The sequence below is a fragment of the Eutrigla gurnardus genome (genome assembly GCF_963514095.1).
Source record: "Eutrigla gurnardus genome assembly, chromosome: 8".
Lineage (NCBI taxonomy): Eukaryota > Metazoa > Chordata > Actinopteri > Perciformes > Triglidae > Eutrigla > Eutrigla gurnardus.
The window spans coordinates 29,251,852-29,275,861 of record NC_139922.1 but is presented as its reverse complement, the minus strand read 5'-3'; the positions used below and the strand labels follow the sequence as shown (position 1 = coordinate 29,275,861).

At 45.4% G+C, this 24,010-nt stretch overlaps 1 protein-coding gene across 1 annotated transcript in view; it reads left to right on the top strand.

Moving 5' to 3' along the window:
* Positions 1–2,183: 2,183 nt before the first annotated feature.
* The window catches only part of LOC311017807 (IQ motif and SEC7 domain-containing protein 1-like), a gene marked incomplete at its 3' end in the record, with an annotated part of 39,032 nt that continues 17,205 nt past the window's right edge, over positions 2,184–24,010 (top strand). The window contains 1 exon segment of the mRNA XM_084016384.1: positions 2,184–2,315. Within this exon segment, the coding sequence (XP_083872510.1) occupies positions 2,251–2,315 (65 nt within the window). The 5' untranslated portion in view covers positions 2,184–2,250.

Genomic DNA, 24,010 nt, shown 5'->3' with positions numbered 1-24,010 from the left:
GTGTGTGTGTATATGTGTATATATATATATATATATATATATATATATATATATATATATATATATGTTTAGACAGCAGCCGTCTGCAGGTCATCAGCATCCTCGGAGCAGCCAGCCGTCACTCAGGGCTCCGCCGCCGAGGCCAGGGAAGCTGCTCTCTCCTCAGCCAATCAGCCTCCAGGATCAGAGGCACAACGCCGTCCTCTGTTGTCAGTGGCGCGGCGGTCCGGGAGACTCTCACTTTCTCGCTTGTTATGCAAAAACAACCGAGTCTCGCTTCTCATCCTGTTCAGATCTGGACTGACTAATGAGCGGTTGATAAGAAACTCACACCTCACGAAGCTTTATGCAAAACGGAACGTGAGTGTGTGGCTTATGACCTCATGAATACACAGAGTTATTGTCGCATGAGTGCTTTCTGGATGAATCTCAGATGGAAACACAATTTCCTGCTGTAAATGTTTCCACTGTCACATCTCAACCATAATCTTTTAACGTGTTTGCAATAAACGAAACAGCTCACTCTTTTAGTGAAAGATGAGTTTTTAGCCAGGATCAGAACTGACGTCATACAGTCAACACTGTTCGGTTTCCAAAGGAACTCTGGGAGATGAAGTCCCAGAGGCTTGCCTGCAGTTACATCCACCGCCAGAGAGGCCGCTAAAAGCAACGTATCTCAAATCTTACGGAGAACAACTTTAACTAAGATATTAGCCCAAGTATAGTTAACTTACTAGTGCAACTTCCAAGGCCCAAACTTTGCGTATCGTTAACAAACTAATCCACAGTGTAGCTAAGCCCCACCCCCTAAAGCATCCCCTGCTTTCTGGTCTGTTTGACTAAATGAACCATAATGTTCTCGTGGCCAGCAGAGAGAATGCAGCTTTAAGGCACTTCAGCATCAGCTTCACTTCTAAGAACGGAGGTTCAGATGCAAAGGGAGGGAGGGGGGGTGACATTGTTAGTTTTGACATGTGTGTCATTAAATAGAGAGAGGCTTTAAAACAATTGATGGGAGAGTGGTAGAACGACTATCAGACTGAATGTAAATACCCAGAGAGAGAGAGATGATGGAGTGTGCTGTTTTTATCAGTATTGATTAGGACTGAGAAGTGAAGCCAATGCTGATGTGCCTTAAACTTGCATTCTCTCTGCTGGCCACCAGGGGAAGAATGGTCCTATTTCTCTCTTGATGTATTATCTCAGTAAAGTCTCAATCTCCAGTTTCAAGTCTTCTTCAATCCAGCATGATGTTCATTTAGTACATTATGGTCCATTTAGAGTCCACCAGACCAGAAAGCAGGGGATGCTTTAGGGGGCGGGGCTTACCTGCTGATTGACAGGTTGCTACCACGCTACCAATGCTAGTTAGCTACTAAGATGACTTTTACACTTAGCTGTTACGTTGACCTTGAATTACAGAAGATAATTTTGTTAGCAGGTTCACACCAGAATCCACATGGATCCAGATCCAGTAAGGTTGTCGCTCCGCTCACTTTAATTGTGTTCACCAGATCCACCTTTCACTCCTCCACAGTCCAAATATGGTCACTTCCTTTCACTGGTGGCAACAAACTCCAAGATGTTTAACTTTTGATTTGATTTTTGTGTAACTTTTTGGGCATATATATATATATATATATATATAGTGCTCAATATGCAAATACCAATAACCTGTAAAATATCAACATAATATCCTCTTTCATTTGTGCAATAATGTGAATTCAATCACTTCCGTCCCTCTACGATGTATATATTTGTACTATTTAGTTTTTTTCCCCCGCCATGGTGATAATAGCCTACAGGATTATCTTAATTCATCTCATCTCAGACCGGATGTGATCTAAAGGCTTCCTTTTTTTTCTTAATTTCAACTCGACTTCAAGTGGATGAACATTATGTCGTTAATCACAAAGGGGGACGTTAGATGGAGGAAAAACCAGGAACGCATTGAAGACTATTAGAGAGGGAGGAGGAGGAGGAGGAGGAGGAGGAGGCGGGAGGATGATGCGCTTCTGACGAAGAGCGAGGGAAGGAGAGAGGGGTGGAGGGAGGTAGACACAGAGCAGGAGAGAGAGGCTGAGGCAGCACTGGATAGTCGCTCGGTATCACCTGTCTCTCTCTCTCTCTCTCATTCACCTGTCTCCCCCCTCTCCCTCCCTCCCTCCCTCCCTCTCTCTGGCCGGTGTGTCGCTCTCCTCCCGGTTGTTGTTGCATCGGCGGCAGCAGCAACGTTCACCAGCAGCAACAATGTGGTGCATCAACTGCGCCTCGGACAAAACGCCCGCGATCCTGCACAACAAGCTGCTGTACTGGTAAGAAAACAACAACAACAACAACAACGACTGTGTTTCTGCGTCCGCGCGCACGTCCGCTGCGCGTTTTCCGCCGGTGATGCCGCACTGCTGCTGCGCGTGCTCTCCGTTCCTCTCTGATGGTTGTAAATGTTGATGAAATGCGACATGAGGGCAGCTCGCGGGCGTGTGCGCGTGCGTGCCGGTCGCAGTGAGACAAGTACTCATTAGTAGTATTAATGCTAGTATTTTGTCAGCAGTGGTACAGCTGGTGGTGGATCAGCTGGGGGCGGAGGAGGCGATTTTGCTACTATTGACCTGTCGTGTCTGCGCGTGTCCGTGTGCATGCGCGCGTGTCCGTGTCTCCACCTGTCTCTTTTCCCCCCGTCTGTGCTTCTTTGATGCAACGACCTTAAACTTTGTTCTTTAAGGAGGAATCTGCCTTAAAAAAAACAGAAGAACCCTTATCTGCCCTTCACGTCCCCCTTAAAGATAAGGGGCTTCCTCCTGTCTTAAGGACAACACCGGAAGTTGAAACTTGCCCAGTTGGAGGTCTGGTCTTTGACATGGAGGGGTGTGTTGGGTGCTGCTGAGGAGGAGGAGGAGGAGGAGGAAGGATGGGTGTGCAGCAGCTGGTGAACTGCTGACACACTGTAAGACGACACGAGTCACAGAGCTGAATCTTATTGTCCGCGTCCTCGATTTTAAACTGCAAAATCTGCTTTGTTGGCACGACGACGGCGACAAAAGAGACGCCAAAAAAGGCTGCAGAGCCGGCGGTGATGTGATATCAGTCAGAGAGGAGCTGAGTAATAAGAGGAGGAGGAGGGAGGAGGAGGTCTCGGGTGAGACTGGGGCACCTTGCTGGTCCAGGACAGATGTTGGCAGGCAGACAGATGTCACATGTGTCCGACGCTCCAGCAGCTGTCGGAGGTTCGCTTTCGTTTTCACAGAAGAAGAAGAAGGATGATGATGCTGCAACAATCAAACATCTCTCTGGGTCGTTAAACATTTAATGAGAAGTATAGACGAATACCTGAGGGGACATGATATTATGTTGAAAGGCAATACAATACGTTCAGTACCCTATTGTTGTTATTGTTAATATGAATATAATTGAGTGGATTGGTTCTATTGTTAGTTTATTTTACTGTTATTATAAGAGTAGAATTAAATAATTCCACCATAATTGGTATTATAATAAATATTTTTATTAGTATTTTATTCTACGATAAATATTTGTTTATTCATTTTTTATTATTTTTTTATTATTATTATTATTATATATCAATCTCATCAAGAAGGATGGATTTTTAGATCCGCTTTAAGTGCATATTGTTTGGACATTTGTCAATCATAATAATAAGTAAAGTCAACTTACACAGAGAGCACATTTTATAACAACAAGCGTTGGCTGGATGCGTAATTATTAGGATTAAGTAGATTAAATATCATTTGAAAAAATGGTTTTGTTTATGTAATGGATGTTATGATTTCATGTTTGGTGATTATTGTCTGTTGTAAGAGCAGCTTACGGGCACATCCTGCAGCAACCGGCGTGGCATCAGTGTTGACAGTGATGCATTGTGGGATGCACTTAAAGGAGTATGAGGAGAAGTGGTTTAAGTGAAGGACCAGGATCTGGTCTGCCACCTGAACGGAAGTGAACTGAGACTTCAAGCAGAGAGGAAGAACTCCTGAGGAACTTTAACGTCCTGTCACACTTTTCTGAGGCAATATTTTGTAAATATATAACGTGTGTTCTGCCCTCTTGTCATTTCATCTAAAATAATGAAGAAAAACTTTCTTGATGTCTTTTACATCATTTCAAATCCCACCTCAACATAAAGAATACTGTGAGCTTCTAAACCATAAATATAGATTTCTTCAGGTGGGAATAATCTGGAAGACCAAGAATATTGATAGTTAATCAGTAATCAATAACAGAATAATATATATCATATTATTTTTGATTTATACTCTAATGGCCACTTTTTACTTTTTAAAAATATAGATATATTTCATAAATTATAATCTGCAAAGTAGTTCAGACTTTGTTCCCCTTTTCTACTTTTCAACAATTGGAATTTCAAATTTGAGGAACTCTCTGTTTTCTCCTCTTTCTCTGTTTTCTCCTCCTCTGTTTTCTCCACTTTCTCTGTTTTCTCCTCTCTGTTTTCTCCTCTCTCTCACTGTTTTCTCCTCTCTCTGTTTTCTCCTCTTTTTGTTTTCTCCTCCACGCTCTCGGTTTTCTCCTCTCTGTTTTCTCCTCCTCTCTGCTTTCTCCTCTCTCTGTTTTCTAATCTTCCTCTCTCTGCTTTCTCCTCTTCTGCTCTGTTTTTTTCCTCCTCCCCCTGTGTTCTCCTCCCTCCATTTTCTCCTCCTCTCTCTCTCTGCTTTCTCCTCAGTTTTCTCCTCTTCCTCTCTCTGTTTTCTCCTCCTCACTCCCTGTTTTCTCCTCCTCCCTCTCTCTTCCCTCGTTAGGAGGGGTTGATCCCCCTCAGTAACGAGTCTCTGTTTTGGGCCCTCGGACCCGTCAGACCTCACACTTAACTCTGCTCGTGTTAACGACACATCAAACAGTTTGACACTTTCATCCAATCAGACGGTAAAAATCACAGTTTGAGTCATGTGACAGTCGGAGTGTAATCAGCTGTTTATAGTCTGTTAACAGACGTGTTGCTCACACAGCAGTCAACGTGTTCGGCTCATGTCCTCACTTTATACTCAAATCCAATACTTCGCTATTTCTACAATATGTGGTACTTTTTATGGTATGTATCCTGAACAAATCAGACTGTAGAAAAACAAAATATGATAAACAAACCAGCAGAATAACAACTAGAAGGACACTGAGAGCTGCAGACCGACGCCAAGTCTACTCACCGTGTCCAACAAAGTCAATGAAAGTGAAAAACAACCTCATGATTCGGATCCGTTCCAAAATGAAATGGGTTCGTCCTTGACACGCACGATCAAGACAACCGTGCCAGTGGTTCTTTACATAATCCTGTCTGAGAAAACAGACCATAATGTACTAAATGAACATCATGCTGGATTGAAGAAGACTTGAAACTAGAGATTGAGACCATAAACTCATGTTTACAATGTTTACTGAGATAATACATCAAGAGAGAAGTAGGACCATTTTCTCATAGACTTCTATACAACCAGAGAGGAGTCGCCCCCTGGTGGCCAGCAGAGAGAAGTAGGACCATTTTCTCATAGACTTCTATACAACCAGAGAGGAGTCGCCCCCTGGTGGCCAGCAGAGAGAAGTAGGACCATTTTCTCATAGACTTCTATACAACCAGAGAGGAGTCGCCCCCTGGTGGCCAGCAGGGAGAACGACAGTATAAGGCTTTTCAGGGTTGGCTTCACTCCCTTCACTTGCATTCCTTCCAGGACACCGTAGTACCTGGAATCATGGCAGACATGTGTATTCCCCATTCAACATTACTGAGCCACTTGTTTCCTTGTAGTTCCTCTCAGAGATTCAGCTCCTCCCTTTTCAGCGTGGCGGTACAGGTTGGACTCCGACCCCTGACCCCCCCAGGACCCTGGGGCCCCCCAGGCAGCGTGGTGCTTCATTAGCTCTCTGCTCTGCCGACTGGGAGAGCAGAGGAAGAGAAAAGAGACTTGGAATGAGTCATGCAGGCCGGTGGGGAAGCATTGCTGAAGGAGTTGAGTCAGCAGCGTCGTTGCTTTAATCCCAGAGGAGCGAGGCTGTTGCTTGGAAACCTCCGAGCTGATTTCTGACTCCCAGCTCGAGCATTGTGGGACGGATTTCGGCAGCGAAGTGTGTTGGTAACGCCGGGCATGCTGCACACCGTTATTATTACATACTGATGATTTAGTCGAGTTTGTCCTGAGGGTGGCGTTACGAGACACAATGGGCCCACCAGATGGTTCATCCACTGGGGAGCAGGAAATAGATCTGTGCATTTTAATGGCAGTTTTTCTGTAAGATTATGTTTAATGATGTTCATTTGACTGTCTACAGAATAATGCCATCGGTCGTTCAATCCATTCTTTCCTCGTCGGTGTGGCGCTATCCAGGGTGCTGAAACACAGCGGAGGGGATCCATAGTCAGACTTCCCCTGCTGATTTTTATAGAATCCTTCATTGATTCAATATATATTTTGGACTCTGATGGTGCTAAAATAATACATTTTTAAAACAGTAGACTTATTTGTTTTATAGCCCAACAGGCTGCTCCAATAGTCCCACAAATGGTGATTTATTATATAACGGTATATTAAATGGTAAATCTTGCCAGCCAAACGCTCTACCTCCTGAGCCTAACTTAATAGGCTGATTTTGTAAATTTTTTTAAGTCATGATTTTTTGGGGGGATAAACCAAGCAATTCTATGGAAAATCCAACATTTAGCATCCCCGTGTAGCCAGAATGGAACGACCCGTTGGTGAGACTAATCAAATGTCTAAGACTGGATTTTCCATCTGAGGTCATAACCCCTCATAATAATATAAGTAATCCATTATCAGGTACCACTTAAATGAGTTGATTAAATCATTAAATATATTATTTTCAGGGATTCTTCTTGATCACGCTGCTGTCGCTACTTTCTCTTCAGCGCAATGCATGATGGTCTTTAACGCTGGATTAGTGACCGTCTGTTGAACACTACTTCTCCTGATGAATTGTGGGTTGAGTACATGAGAAAGTGTACTTTGCTTTACAACCAACCGTGTGAACATACAGGGGATTTTTTGGATTATCTGTTGCTTTTGTTGCTGATGGCTTTTAATACCAAACCACTTCCTGTTTCCAGTGTCCTCCTCTCGTATCTCTTCTGCATCAAACAATCAAACAGGGTCGTTTCCTGCTTATTTATCACCTCAATGGTCTGTCGTGAAAACAAAACCTCATCCGTTTCTTCCTCTTCCCAGGCCATTCAGTTTGCCGTTTTGTGTTTCATCTCGATCTCTGCGGTTCTTTGATGAAAGCTACGGCGGCGGGGTAGAAAGAAAAGTCAGGTTTAATGGGTTTTCATTTCACACCTCAAGGCAGGAGAAAAGTCACGAGCGTCAGAAAGGAGGCATCGCTGATTGAGTCACACATCACGGCGACGTCGCGTCCAGGAGGGAAGCAGCAGAGATACTGAGTTCATAGAATAACCACCGTGGTCATGGAGAGACGCCGGCTTTCACAACATGGCTCCAAGCTTAAAAACCAGAAACTAAATGAATGAGCGGTCAGAATATGTGAGTCTTTATTTTGGCTTTTTTTTTTTTTTTTGTACTTGAGTTTAATTCCAGGTCGTTCTGCTGTTTGCTTCTGTGAAGCAGAACATGATGCTCTGAGAGTCAGGATCTTAATACGCTGGTTTTCTGAATGGAGTCTGGTCGATGGGTGCTAGGCTATGCTAACATTGTAGCTGCTCCATCAACACTCCAAATAAGGTCATCTAGACATAAATACCGCAGAGACCTTGTTGTTTGGACCACAGACAGTCTCTGGTGTCTCCACATAGTCTGGTCTGGTCTCTGGACTAATGTGAGCTACTATCTAGACCTCTGGGGGACCACAGACAGTCTCTGGTGCCTCCACATAGTCTGGTCCGGTCTCTGGACTAATGTGAGCTACTATCTAGACCTCTGGGGGACCACAGACAGTCTCTGGTTCCTCCACATAGTCTGGTCCGGTCTCTGGACTAATGTGAGCTACTATCTAGACCTCTGGGGGACCACAGACAGTCTGTGGTTCCTCCACATAATCTGGTCTGGTCTCTGGACTAATGTGAGCTACTATCTAGACCTCTGGGGGACCACAGACAGTCTCTGGTTCCTCCACATAGTCTGGTCCGGTCTCTGGACTAATGTGAGCTACTATCTAGACCTCTGGGGGACCACAGACAGTCTCTGGTTCCTCCACATAGTCTGGTCCGGTCTCTGGACTAATGTGAGCTACTATCTAGACCTCTGGGGGACCACAGACCCAGGAGGCAACATTTGGTTCCTCCATTTAGGATTGAGTGACATCAGGACGATGATTTGGAGACACAACGTCAACCAGAATCTCTGATGCGACTTCCTGTGAGAATTTGCGTGTATTCCTGTCTTTGCATTGACTTTGGATGTAATCAAGCAGCTTTGCGTTTGGTTTGAATAAAGCATAAGATATTTCATAATACCAAGAGAACAGGATTCCCTGCAGTCATCATGGCAACAGCAGAAGCCTGAATGACTTCCCGTCTGCTTGTGTTGGACAGGAAGTGTCCTTGGTAGTTTCAGCGTTCAGTCCTCTACTCTGCATCTCCCGTTTTCTTTCTTAAGAAGGGCCGAGGCATGATGCAGCAAAATGCTTACCACCCTGCACTCTACTGTGTGTGTGTGTGTGTGTGTGTGTGTGTGTCTGTCTGTGTGTGTGTGTGTTTGTGTGTGCAGTGCTGTGGGTGGATGATCAGGGCTTATTATGTCGACTCACCTCAGATCATAGAGACGCACCGACCAGCTTTACTGCAGCAGGCAGAGAAACAGGCTCATATTAACAGGCTGCGCTGCTCCAACTGTGGCTCGTGTGTGTGTGTGTGTGTGAGATTACTCGGTGTGTTGTGTTCTGCAGTATTTTTGTGGGATTCAAACACCCCCAGAAGAACAGACCAACCAGAAGGTGCTCAGATGTGTGTGTGTGCGTGTGTGTGTGTGTGTGCGTGTGCGTGCGTAGGTTGGTGTGTGTTTGTGTATTTAAATGCGTCGAGAGAAGATAATTGTGCGAGCCTGACGGCAGCAGTGGTGCTTCCAGGATGAGGTTTGTGGTGAAATCCCACATGAAACGTGAGTTTCAGTGGAAACCTGTAGCCGATTATTGATCTGTAATATCAAATATGAGACAGGGCAACGATGCTTAATAAAAGACTAACTAAGGGGACAGTTTGTTTAATTGGTTCAGTATTTATGTTTATGGAAAATGCCGCAGCTGCTCCGGTGAGGAGATATGAAAGCCAAAAGCTGCAGTTCCTGAAATGACCAGTAGGGGCCTCGAAAGAGAGTCAATCCCCGACTTTACAGCAGAAATAAATCTGTTTATTTGGCCGTTTTTAGACTCTACCGTGTCGCCACGTCCACGATGGTGATGGTGATGGCCGTACACAAAGATCTTCGTGTACGTAGAAGAGCGTAGAAGTTCCAACATGGAAGCCCCTTTAAAGAAACGACAAAGCAGGATCAGATGGTCACCGCTGCCCGAAGGCGAATCAGGTGTTGAGCCAAGACTGGATGTGAATCTCGAGACTAGAGCAGCGTATCAGTGAGATGGAATTATGAAATATGTCCAGAAAAAAATTTAAACCGGAAGAACATCACTCTTTTACAAAACTATCTTTTGAATATTTTTATTTTTTGCTAAACTATTCAATTTTATCAGTCCAACACAGGAAATCATTATCTGACCTACTTTTCAGTTGTTCCAAACTAGCTGAACCAGGATCAGTTGGCCCGAACCTTCAAACGCTAGCAGGAAACGATTCCAAAAAAAAACAAACAAACAAAAATCAGGTCACGTTCAGAAACAGGAGAGAAATTGTTGAAACTGTTGTTGTTTTGGGGATTGATATGGATTTTGTCCTTACCCAGACTTCTGGCTTAGTTCTCAATGGATTCTAGATCAGCACTTAGTTGGAGTTGGAAACTTCATCCAGTCATTGGATTGTTTGACGCACTCATCGGTGCCTGTATGGGCCCATATTTTACTTGGTGATTTGGTTATTTAAATGTCTGTGTCGTCTGCATAATTATGATAAGCCCTTTTTAGTAGATGTTGAACTTTGAAGACCCGAGAAGGGAGCCTTGGGGAACTCCATGTTTGTTACATATTACAACTCAACACAGTCTAAAGGCAGTTTGTGAAAAAAAAATGTAACAATTGACATCTAATGATTTCCTGTCACTCAGCACGACTTTTAGACGAATGTGTTTCGATTGAAATTATTGTTGAACCACATGGTTGGGCTTAAAGCAGCTATGTACAGCTAGGTTTGGGCAACATACACAAATGTTAGGTTAGGTCTCGTTGTTGAAAGTCCTGTGTTGTTGGATCTGTACACCTCCCCACCCGTTCTCAATATTTAATGCTACGTCACCGGTTCTGTTGCGTCGTCCTGTGGACGCGTTACATCTGTATGTCTAGTAGGGGTGACCCCAAATAGTCGACGATTGGACGATTCGATCTAAGGAGCCTGATTGGACTGCCAATCTCATAGTCGAATCGTTGGCAAAACACATGATCATTCCATTCGGGCTATAGGCGGTGATTAATGACCCGCTGTCTACCCTGGAGGTCCTGGAGAGCAACTTTTATGGAGCTTTTTCAATCAATGAGCTAAAAAAAAACATGATTTGACGATCAGTCGACTATTGGCTTGACCAATCAGATTTGACTATATAAATTCTTAGTCGGGGAAACCCCTAGTGTCCACCAAATAATAAAACCATCCGATTTAAATTGTTGCAAAAACATTGGCCTACAACTCAAGTGCAGCGCTGTTCTGTACCGCATCACCGAGAATCAAACCCCCGACACTGAACAAGTATGACCCAACTAGCAGAGCCTCTGCCCTGTCATTAACGGGAGGTGCCAGAGAAGGCCGGGGCTCAAAGGGTTAATTGGAGTAGAAGTAGCTATTGTCCTTATTTTGCCTGTAATTACAGACACTGATCTCTTTTCACTTCATTCATCTCGAGGAAATGATTGGCAAATTATGACCCATGAAATAAAGAGTTAATAGGAAAACTACAAGGTTTTAATGTGATTATTATGGGCATTATAATTATTTCAGGGTTAGTGGAAAGGTTTAGCGTTTTTTGTCTTTGTTTTTTTACGGTCGCAGAATTTTAATCAACGGCTTTCAGGAACAGGAGTGAAAGATAAGAAATACTGGAGTGATTTATGGTGATCGGTCCCGGATCTATTTTCTGCGGCGTGCCGCGTCACTTTCTCACCTGAAGTGTAACTGAGTTCTCAGCTCAGGAATAGAACCACACGTGTTCGGCGTTTCGGTCTGACGACGGAGCAGGTGATGCCGCGTGGCGGTTAATGTCACCGGAGATTCCCCGTGGAATGTTTGTGTAGAGAAGCTGTTTGACAGAAATGTGACTGAATCAGGTTTCTGGGGAAATATTTCATGTCATAATTCGGAGAAATGTAGGGATTTGTGTTCAAGGACACGTGTTGCTGGACTCGCAAACAACGTTTTCCGTGGTGGACGAATTAAACACAACCATGTGACCAGAGCTCGTGTTTTAATACCCTGACTTCCTCCTCCACATCCCTGACTTCTTCCTCCTCCACCTCCCTGACTTCTTTCTCCTCCTCCTCCTCACTGACTTCCTCCTCCTCCTCCTCCTCCCTGACTTCATCCTCCTCCTCCTCCTCCTCACTGACTTCCTCCTCCTCCTCTTCCTCCATCTCCTCCTCCTCCTCCCTGACCTCCTGCCTTACTTCCTCCTCCTCCATCTCCTCCTTGACTTCCTCCTCCTCTTCTTCCTCCTCCTCCTCCTCTTCTTCGTCCTTGTGCTTTCTCATCACTTGCTGACCTTTTCCCACAATCCTCTGCACCTTTTCTTGTTTATCCTTATTGCTCCACCGTTTTCTCCTCTCTATCCTCCAGCAGCATCCATCATACATTTCTCCTCCTTGTTGAACCCCCTGCCAGCCTCCTTCTGTTTTCACTCTTTGTCCTTCTTGTCATTATCTCTAGGAAACATTCTGTTTTTGTTTCCCTCCTCCTCCCTCCTGCTACACCTCTGTCCTTCTCCTTTTTTCTCTGCCCGTCCTTCATCTCATCATCCCTCTTTAACCTCCTGCCACCCTTATCCCTCTCTCCTCCTCTTTCGCTTTCATCTTGTCCTCTTAATCCCAACAGTCCTCTCTCTCTTTCTCTCTCTCTCTCTCTCTCTCTCTCTCTCCAAGTCCCTTTCTTTTTCTCTTTTTCCTCCCCACCTCCCTTTTCTCTCCTCATTAAAGCTGCACTCCTCCTCCTTGTTCTTCCTCATTAGTGCTTCTGAATCTCGAACCTCCTCCTCAGCCGACCTTTTCCCCCGTTCTGGCCGACGCCCCTTTTGTCAGCACAAACAGAAACGTGTTTTGCCGCCTCCTCGCTGTTCTCCTGCAGCAGCGGCCGGTGACCCGCGGCGACAATGCCGATTGGACGAGCGGCCAGGCTGCAGGTAATGTTTTTTTGGCGAGCGTGCAGCTTGCGCCGGGAGACAGGGAGAGGGGATTTATTTATGGAAGGATCAGTCGACGGAAGCAGCCAAAACGACATCAACAGCACCGAGAGAGAAAAGTACAGAGACGAGACAACCTGTCATCCTGGAGGGCTGTTTGCATTTTAAACAGCCGTCACTTTATCTCACGGCATAACAAATGTAGAAGCTTCCGGTTCACTGAAACCATCCACTGAGTATGTAAATTATATGAATCATTACATAACGAGTTAGTCCGGACGTCAGAAAAGAAAAGTAAAGCCAAAGCTGAAGTGCCTCAATGTGTCATTCTCTCTGCTGGCCACCAGGGGGCGACTCCTCTCTGGTTGAATAGAAGGGGGGGAATGAGCCTACTTCTCCCTTGATGTATTATCTCAGTAAAGTCTCAATCTCTAGTTTCAAGTCTTCTTCAATCCAGCATGATGTTCATTTACATTATGGTCCATTTAGAGTCCAACAGACCAGAAAGCAGGGGAGGCTTTCGGGGGCGGGGCTTACCTGTTGATTGACAGGTCCACTTAGAGTCCAGTAGACCAGAAAGCAGGGGATGCTTTAGGGGGCGGGGCTTACCTGCTGATTGACAGGTTGCTACTACGCTACCAATGCTAGTTAGCTACTAAGATGACTTTAACACATAGCTGTAAAATTGAACCTTGAATTATAGAAGCTAACTTTGTTAGTAGCTTCACACCAGAATCCACATGGATCCAGATCCAGTAAGGTTGCTGGTCAGGGTGCCGCTCTGCCGGCTTGTGTTCATAAGATCCACACATCGCTCTTTTCACAGTCCAAATATGGTCACTTCCTTCTACTGGTTGCAAGACATCCAATATTATTTATTTATCTTGTAATCTGTTACTTCCCTTTAACATACACTCAACAAAAATATAAACGCAACACTTTTGTTTTTGCTCCCATTTTTCATGAGATGGACTTAAAGATCTAAAATTCATTCCAGATACACAATATTACCATTTCTCTCAAACATTGTTCACAAATCAGTCTAAATGTGTGATAGTGAGCACTTCTGCTTTGCTGAGATAATCCATCCCACCTCACAGGTGTGCCACATCAAGATGCTGATCTGACATCATGATTAGTGCACAGGTGTGCCTTAGACTGTCCACAATAAAAGGCCACCCTGAAATGTGCATTTTTTTGCTTTATTGGGGGTCTGGGGACTCAGAACCAGTCAGTATCTGGTGTGACCACCATTTGCCTCATGCAGTGCAACACATCTTCTTCGCATAGAGTTTATCAGATTGTCAATTGTGGCCTGTGGAATGTTGGTCCACTCCTCTTCAATGGCTGTGCGAAGTTGCTGGATATTAGTGGGAACTGGTACACGCTGTCGTATACGCCGGTCAAGCACATCCCAAACATGCTCAATGGGTGACATGTCCGGTGAGTATGCTGGCCATGCAAGAACTGGGACATTTTCAGCTTCCAAGAATTGTGTACAGATCCTTGCAACATGGGGCCGTGCATTATCTTGCTGAAACATGAGGTGATGTTCATGGATGTATGGCACAACAATGGGCCTCAGGATCTCATCACGGTATCTCTGTGCATTCAAAATGCCATCAATAAAATGCACCTGTGTTCTTCGTCCATAACAGATGCCTGCCCATACCATAACCCCACCACCACCATGGGCCACTCGATCCACAACATTGACATCAGCAAAGCGCTCACCCACACGACGCCACACACACTGTCTGCCATCTGCCCTGAACAATGTAAACCGAGATTCATCTGTGAAGAGAACACCTCTCCAACGTGCCAGACGCCATCGAATGTGAGCATTTGCCCACTCAAGTCTGTTACGGCGACGAGCTGGAGTCAGGTCAAGACCCCGATGAGGACGACGAGCATGCAGTTGAGCTTCCCTGAGACGGTTTCTGACAGTTTGTGCAGAAATTGTTTGGTTATGCAAACCAATTGTTTCAGCAGCTGTCTGAGTGGCTGGTCTCAGACGATCTTGGAGGTGAACCTGCTGGATGTGGAGGTCCTGGGCTGGTGTGGTTACACGTGGTCTGCGGTTGTGAGGCCGGTTGGATGTACTGCCATATTCTCTGAAACGCCTTTGGAGACGGCTTATGGTGGAGAAATGAACATTCAATGCACGAGCAACAGATCTGGTTGACATTCCTGCTGTCAGCATGCCAATTGCACGCTCCCTCAATGCTTGTGGCATCTGTGGCATTTTGCTGTGAGACAAAACTGCACATTTCAGAGTGGCCTTTTATTGTGGGCAGTATAAGGTACACCTGTGCACTAATCATGATGTCAGATCAGCATCTTGATGTGGCACACCTGTGAGGTGGGATGGATTATCTCAGCAAAGCAGAAGTGCTCACTATCACACATCTAGACAGATTTGTGAACAATGTTTGAGAGAAATGGTAATATTGTGTATCTGGAATGAATTTTAGATCTTTAAGTCCATCTCATGAAAAATGGGAGCAAAAACAAAAGTGTTGCGTTTATATTTTTGTTGAGTGTAGAATGAGTCACAAATAGAACATGCAAATAAAGCATTTTTTTTTGTTTTGCACCAAAACAGGACCAAAAAACAGTGAACCAGTTTACATTGCATCTTGTTATAAACTGTACTCTGTGAACCTTCGTGGTCTGTGAGCATCTATTTATAAAGTCTGTTCTCATCTGACCGCTAGCTGGGTGTGATAAAGGTGATGATGATGATGATGATGATGATGTGGCAGATCTCACTGTGGTTGTATTGGCCTTCATCCAAGAGTGGCAGCTGCTGTGACGACATGTAAACAAGAAGTTGAACTGTGTTGTTGTGGATGAAATTCACTCAGATTAAAGGACATAAAAATACTAAAATTACAGCGACAAATGAGGAAGAAATTATGCTAATCCCTCCGGCAGTGTTCTACACACTTAGACCAGAGACTGTCTGTGGTCCAAACAACAAGATCTCTGCTGTATTTATGTCTAGATGACCTTATTTGGAGTGTTGATGGAGCAGCTACAATGTTAGCATAGCCTAGCACCCATCAACCAGACTCCATTCAGAAAACAAGCGTTTTAAAGGTTCTTAGCTTGTGGTCTTGCAGACAGACCTAACAAAGCATGACTTCACACTTTTTACTGATCACCATCATTATGGAATTATTTCAGCATCCTTTTCATCTGGTTATTGATATTAAATCACAGATAAATACTTTTTATTCTGGGTTCCTCCAGCTGTGGTAAACCAGCCCACGTGGGTCTTGCTAGATCCAGTGAATCCAGCTTGGTGAAATCCACCGAGCACATCTGGATGATGTCATGAACCCAGACAGGACGGTGCTTGGTTTCCTGTGTCCTACCTGGGTTAGCTTAGCTTGTGCCACCGTTGCCATGGATAGTTGGTTTCATCTGTCATTGAAACTGTTTTGACTTATTATCTCTAGATCGTACACGCCTTAATTATAGTAGAAGGTGCTGCTGCATCATGACTTTGTCGTAAATATCTGCTTCTCCAGCTGCCAGATGTTGGATTTCCTGTCTCACTCTTCCTGTCTGCTGCTCAACGCCGGTCAGGTGGAACGCACTCACCTTTTCTGAGTAGCTTTGGCATCTACAGGATGTGCTGTGGTCGTTGCCATGGCCACACAGAGCGAACAACTGTCTGGCCAGATGGCAGCAGAAGATCGCCTGTCCTTTTACTTTTAGTTTGACTTTATATTTTTTGTCAGGCAGCTGTGAACTTTGACCTTCATCCTCCTCACTGTTCGGTGCCTGCTTGCATCCAACATTGCATCATTATTTTGTCCTCAGGTGCGGTTCGTTACAGGGGATTATAACTAGACCAGTATGGTCCTTTTTAAGGGGGTCAGAACTAGACTGGTATGGTCCTTTACAGGTGATCAGAACTAGCCTGGTATGGTGCTTTACAGGTGCTCAGAATTAGACCAGTATGGTCCTTTTAAAAGGGTCAGAACTAGACTGGGTTGGTTCTTTAAAGGGGGTCAGAACTAGACTGGTATGGTCCTTTTTAAGGGGGTCAGAACTAGACTGGTATGGTCCTTTACAGGTGCTCAGAACTAGACTGGTATGGTCATTTAAAGGGGGTCAGAACTAGACTGGTATGGTGCTTTACAGGGGATGAGAACTAGACTGGTATGGTCCTTTAAAGGGGGTCAGAACTAGACTGGTATGGTCCTTTACAGGGGGTCAGAACTAAACTGGTATGGTCCTTTAAAGGGCATCAGAACTAGACTGGTATGGTCCTTTAATGGTGGTCTGAACTAGACTGGTATGTTCCTTTTAATGGTGGTCTGAACTAGACTGGTATGGTCCTTTTAATGGTGGTCTGAACTAGACTGGTATGGTCCTTTTAATGGTGGTCTGAACTAGACTGGTATGGTGCTTTAATGGTGGTCTGAACTAGACTGGTATGGTCCTTTTAAAGGGGGTCAGAACTAGACTGGTATGGTCCTTTCAAAGGAGGTCTGAACTAGACTGGTATGGTCCTTTAAAGGGGGTCAGAACTAGACTGGTATGGTGCTTTTAAAAGGAGTGAACTAGACTGGTATGGTCCTTTTAAAAGGAGTCAGAACTAGACTGGTATGGTCCCTTCAAAGGAGGTCTGAACTAGACTGGTATGGTCCTTTAAAGGGCATCAGAACTAGACTGGTATGGTCCTCTAATGGTGGTCTGAACTAGACTGGTATGGTCCCTTCAAAGGAGGTCTGAACTAGACTGGTATGGTCCTTTAAAGGCCATCAGAACTAGACTGGTATGGTCCTTTCAAAGGAGGTCTGAACTAGACTGGTATGGTCCTTTCAAAGGAGGTCTGAACTAGACTGGTATGGTCCTTTCAAAGGAGTCAGAACTAGACTGGTATGGTCCTTTAAAGGGGGTCAGAACTAGACTGGTATGGTCCTTTAAAGGGGGTCAGAACTAGACTGGTATGGTCCTTTAACCCCTGGTAGAATATATCCATCTTGGCGTGAGCAGCTCAGAACCGTTTCCGCTGCATCGCGGGGCGTTTGCACGTGTGATATTTCCAGCGTGGTCATGTGGACTCTGGCTCACCTCTCACAGCCGTGATCGGAGGTGTTTCAGACGGAGCAGAGGGCGGCCACGCCGGACCGAGGCGAGCCCGCCAAATGATTCTCAGCTGCCACACAAACTTTCCTGAAATAGACTTTGAGCCGCTTCGCATCACGGATCCTCCTCGGGGGGTTTTTTGCCTCATGGCCGTCGTTAAGATTAATGATGCCTGGATATAATAGTGTTATTGTATTGATTTTGTTGTTGGTCTTTCTCTTTACTACTTCCTAATGAATGAATGGACATAAATTAGATCAGTGTCGTGTGAAACGAGCTGCACTTTCTGGATCCCTGAGGGCAAAATGAGATGAGAGAGCAGGTGGACTGACGTGGTCCTCACAGACCCTTGGCCCTTACTGATCCACCGTGATCCTCAATGACCCCCCTGGGTCCTCACAGACCTCCATAAAGGACGGTAAAACAGGATTAGAAACGAGGCTGGTGACGACTGAAAGACAATGGGTCTTTGAACTATTTTAATGGTCATGTGACAGGTTCAAAAGTCAATGGTGATTGTTGTTGGTGATGACACGGTGCAAGTGATGTCACAGCTCACCAGGGAGAGAGAGGGCGAAGCGAGTACTAAGGAGGCGGTGAGCTCACGGTCGGATCCATGAGACCCCTTCGACCCAGGTCTCTCCAAGACCACCTGATGTAGCTGGTCTACAGGGGAGTGATCCAGACTGTAGCTCATTGATCAATAATACTGGATTAAGGCCTTTTGCACCCTAGACGCATATTTTTCACGTTAGTATTATTTTTCGAACCCGGTCAATGCAAGCTTTCACATCAGCGACAGATATAGCAGCATTTATTTTTTCGGACTGCGTTGATTGGTTCGGAGTTTTCATTTCCATTGTTTTGGCAACGCTGTTCCTCCCGTCTGTTGACATATTCTCAGGCTTGGTAGTGAAGCAGAGGATCTTTTCCATTAGGAGTTTTGGTTTCATCTGCAGTGTAAACACAGATCTTCATTAAACCGACGGGCTCCGATGGTTTTTATTCGCCGTGTTTGTTCTCGGAGTGGCTCTGCCACGATGAAATGTTAATGCTCTGTTTGCTGATAGTGAAACTGCAGCTTATTACACAGGGATTAAAAACGGGACTGTGGTAATCTGGAGACTCGCTCCGGAAACGGCAGCTGACGACACAATGTTGACTCAAGGTCCACTTACTCTCTGGGTTCAGGAGCTTCACATGATGGGGAAGTCAGCTAGCGTAGTTGTCTGTGGTCCCCCAGAGGTCTATAGTCTATAGTGGCTCACATTAGTCCAGAGACCAGACCAGACTATGTGGAGAAACCAGAGACTGTCTGTGGTCCCCCAGAGGTCTAGATAGTAGCTCACATTAGTCCAGAGACCAGACCAGACTATGTGGAGGAACCAGAGACTGTCTGTGGTCCAAACAACAAGATCTCTGCTGTATTTATGTCTAGATGACCTTATTTGGAGTGTTGATGGAGCAGCTACAATGTTAGCGTAGCCTAGCACCCATCAACCAGACTCCATTCAGAAAACCAGTGTTTTAACAGTAGTTATCTTGTGGTCTTGCAGACAGACCTAACAAAGCATGACTTCACACTTTTTACTGATCACCATCATGATGGAGTTATTTCAGCATCCTTTTCATCTGGTTATTGATATTAAATCACAGATAAATACTTTTTATTCTGGGTTCCTCCAGCTGTGGTAAAGCTGAAAGACATTCCTTTATATTTATAGTCTACAACCACTTTAATTTTTTTTTTTTTTTTAAGTGACTTTGATTCTATTGTATCAGCTGACACCCACGGGTGCAGTGAAAGGGAGATACACCAGAAACTGGATTAAAGCAGCACTGAGGAGGGAAACAATACAGAAGCTTCAATGGTTAGAATGTAAAGTTATACGTGGTAACTTTGAAGTATAAATACACTTTGGTGAGTACTCATAACATGTCATATTAAGACGTATTTTAACCAAGAATAATCTACACCACAGCGTCACATTTTATATAATGATCTTATGTTTGTCTGCATAAAGTAGTTCCAGTGTCAGATAAATGTATCTGAATAAAAGTAGTCCCTCCCATTTATCATAAATAGAAATAAAGTACTGTAACACCCTGAGACCTGATTGGCTGAACGTCCAGCAGTATTACTCATAACAACACAGCGCCGCGGCCGACGCTCTGATAGTGACGGATGGTTAAAGGTCGTCTGAAGGACGGACAGCAGTCTGGTGCAATCCTTCTCATTTGATTGGCCCGCTGAAAAGTGGGCGGGCTTAGAATGTAGCCCCTCCCTGATCGCTAAAAAGCTGCTGATTGATGGATGATTACTGGTTGAATCCGGTTGGTGCTAGCCGACGATAACATTTCATATTTTAGTTTCGGGGGAAAAAAAGATGATTTTTCTTATTAATATGATTGTTAGCCTTGTAAATAAAGCCAGTAGAAACGACTTTCATAGGGATACTTTTACTTTCTTTACAGTCGGTACTTTTTCACTTTTACTTGAGTAAAGAAGTACAATCAGAACTTCTACTTTTACCAGAGAACTTTTGAACACAAGTATCTGTCTTCTACTTTTGACGCCTCTGAAGTTAAATAACATTGATTTATTCTGAGCTTCTGTCATCTCTCTGACAACTCTGCCACATCTCGTCCGACCAATCACAGCCATCTGATTACCTCCCTTCGTTACGGCCACATTCGTTTCTTGCCCCGTGATGAGGCGCCGCCCAGCTTCATCACAGCTGATGATGCAACGGGAGACGATGACTCAACACGAACTCGGCCGGGTCAGGAGGAAACGGGATGATGGCGGTCAGCAGAAGGGATCCGGGGTCAGTCAGAACCAATCAAATCACATCATTTCGCTTCTCCGTGTTTACTGATAGAGAAAGCTCACCTTAATCAGATGAGCTGATCACATTTAGTTTAACAGATCCGTAGAGATCTATCGGCCTCGGTGGAGGAGGGAACATCGAGTTTCTGACTCCGGAGGTTTGATTTCAGGTCTAGACGACTTGGACGTTATTTCTAATCTATTCAAGGAAACGTTCACATTGACTCGATGTATCGTTTTCTAGAATCAGAAACAAATGCATGCTGAATCTGCTGCATTGATTTTCCATTATTTTTCTACGGCGTCGCCCGATATCGATATTCAGCAAGAGGTTTGAGATAACAGGAGATGAAATGCCACTAAGAATATAAGTGAGTACAACGGGCGGAGAGAGAGAGGGAGAGAGAGAGGACATTAAAAAGGGAAATAATAGAAGACCATCTGTAGCAGAGCGTTTGTTGTGTGAAGGAGCTCGATGCCTTCGGGGTTTGGTGCCATTTGGTGCCGTTTGGACGACCAGCCACAGAAAACACATCGAAGTCCACACAGTCTCTCTCTCTCTCTCTGGTAAACCAAGGCCTCAATAACACACATTTCCCAGAGTCCCCGTTGTGTCCTAATGTAGAGCGCTGCGAGCCTACGGGGATGAGGAGAAGCCCCCCCATCCCCCCTCACTATGTTTGTGATGGTTTAGACCAACGATAGAGATAATCATCGGCCACCGGTGCTACTGTGTTTTTTATTTATTTATTGTGTGTTGGGGAGGGGGATTATGGCAGCATATCGTCATATAATAGCGAATAAGATATCTTACGAGTGACATTTTTCATGCGATCAGTGGGCAAGTAGCAACAAAACTACTTTAGTTAGTTTGTGGAAAAGATGGTGGTTTGGGTGACGCAGAATGAGGCAAATGAGGCAAATACGGAGAAATTCACGGGGTCCAACAAGCATGACTTTAACCCAGGAGACCACTGTTAGTGTCCCGTTTGAAACCAAAAGTTGTTAAAGTTACGTGCATAAGTAAAGTACGTGAAGTACGTAAGTTACGTCACGAATGTACTTTTTTTTAACCCAAATTAGGATCTTGTCCTAAACGGATCACCTCCTAAAGGGGCTCTGTGTCGTGGTTTTGGTCCACGACCCAGTTTGAGTCTGATTCACCATGCAGGTTTGAACGATGTCATCACGATGTCATCACGATGTCATCCTGAGTAGACGTTGGTGTATGTTGCGGCCCCCCGGAGCCGAAGCATCAGTCAGACAGCAGTGAGTGTGAGAGACAGATGAATCATCTGGTCCTCCTCCCACCTCCCCTCCTCCCCTCTCTCTTCCTCCTCCTCCCCACCTCCTCCCCTCCTTCTCCTTCTCCTCTTCCTCTTCTTCTTCCTCCTCCTCCTCCTCTTCCTCCTCCTCTCTTCCTTCTCTCCCTGATGAAATCTCCATGACGAAAGTATCGCTGGTACCTGAAGCACCTCCCCTCCTCCCCTCTCTCTTCCTCCTCCTCCCCACCTCCTCCCCTCCTTCTCCTTCTCCTCTTCCTCTTCTTCTTCCTCCTCCTCTTCCTCCTCCTCTCTTCCTTCTCTCCCTGATGAAATCTCCATGACGAAAGTATCGCTGGTACCTGAAGCACGTTTTACTATCAAAAAACAGTTTAGTTTAGGAATCAGTGTATTCCACACACTGATTTTTAACCTTTAAAAAGAGACAAGAAAAAAAAACAAGATTGGAATACATTTGTATTATTTACGTTGAATTATTTGCATTATATGTTTTTTAAAACTGTTGAATAAAGTGACTGAATGTTGAACCGAAGACGGTCGCAGCGGCGTGGAGGTGCAGCTGCTCCATGTGAATATGTGAAGGCTGCTTGCTGCTGTCGGGGGAGGCTGGTCTGACTCTTTATATCCGGGGTCTGATTGGCTGGTGGGGGGAAGCTGGTCTGACTCTTTATATCCGGGGTCTGATTGGCCGGTGGGGGGAAGCTGGTCTGACTCTTTATATCCGGGGTCTGATTGGCCGGTAGGGGGAAGCTGGTCTGACTCTTTATATCTGGGGTCTGATTGGCCGGTGGGGGGAAGCTGGTCTGACTCTTTATATCCGGGGTCTGATTGGCCGGTGGGGGGAAGCTGGTCTGACTCTTTATATCCGGGGTCTGATTGGCCGGTGGGGGGAAGCTGGTCTGACTCTTTATATCCGGGGTCTGATTGGCCGGTGGGGGGAAGCTGGTCTGACTCTTTATATCCGGGGTATGATTGGCCGGTGGGGGGAAGCTGGTCTGACTCTTTATATCCGGGGTCTGATTGGCCGGTAGGGGGAAGCTGCAGTGGGAGGACAGAGGCGTCCTGTGTGTCTCTGACCACGTGTGAGTGATGCCGCTGCAGAAACATCATCACCTCGACACTGTGACCATGTAAATCACATGGATGTCTGATCTCTGTGTGTGTGTGTGTGTGTGTGTGTGTGTGTGTGTGTGTGTGTGTGTGTGTGTGTGTGTGTGTGTGTGTGTGTGTGTGTGTGTGTCTGGGTCTCTGTGTGTGTGTGTGTGTGTGTGTGTGTGTGTGTGTGTGTGTGTGTGTCTGGGTCTCTGTGTGTGTGTGTGTGTGTGTGTGTGTTGTTAGTTCCCGCCCCTGGCCATGAATACAGAATAACAAACAGAAACAGACTGTGTGTTTAAGCAGAATTAGATTTACAGCTTGAAAGAAGAAAAATGTAAATATGAGGGAAATAATATTGAACCTCAGTAAGCCATGTGTGCACTTTCGCTGTGTGGGGATCTGGGACCTGGTCACACTCAGACCAGCAGGGAGGGGGGGTCCGGTAGGCGTTGGCTCAGAGCCTGCAGGTGGAGCTCTGCAGCAGGTGTACTGTATGCAGCAGCTGCAGATATCAGCCTAATTAACAGTCTGCACGGATCCATGATTCACCGCCAGCAAAGCAGCTCCTCGTTCACCGTCCAGCACTAAAAGTCTCTTTGCCGTCTGGACTCTGAAGCCCGGAGCGCCGGATTTACCCAACGACAGTTTTTTAGGCATAGTTGTCTGAAGGTAGCAGGCTGCTTAACCTTCACTAAGAAGGAGGGAGGGAGAACCGCCTGCAGGTGTCATCTGGACTATTTGGCAGGCCAGTAAGGGGGACCGTGTTCAGAGAGACTTCAGTAAGACCACCAGGCAGACGGTATGAATGTGAGGGGGACGGAAATAAGGTTTTGAAAAGTCTGCGGTGGAAATTTAAAAGAAAATACGTTTCTCGGCTGACCTCAGTGTGCTGCAGCCAGAGGACACTTCAGCCTGGACATCAGGGAGGCGCTGGAGGATAAATCAAACGCACCTCAACACTGCTGCTGGCTCAGAAACCAGCTCACCTGGAGGAGGGGGGAAAGATAAAAGAGGACAGGAGGAGGGTTAGAGAATTGATGCTAAGGAAATCAGAAAAGGAGAAAGAAAAGGGAAGTAAACTAAAAAGGGGAGGAGATACGATAAAGGAGAGGCTGATGGAAGGAGCAAAGAGTGGAAAGGAAAGGAGGGGAGACGATGAAAGATGAGGAGCGTGGAAGAGTGGAAAGGGAAGGTAATGAAAGGGGAGAGGG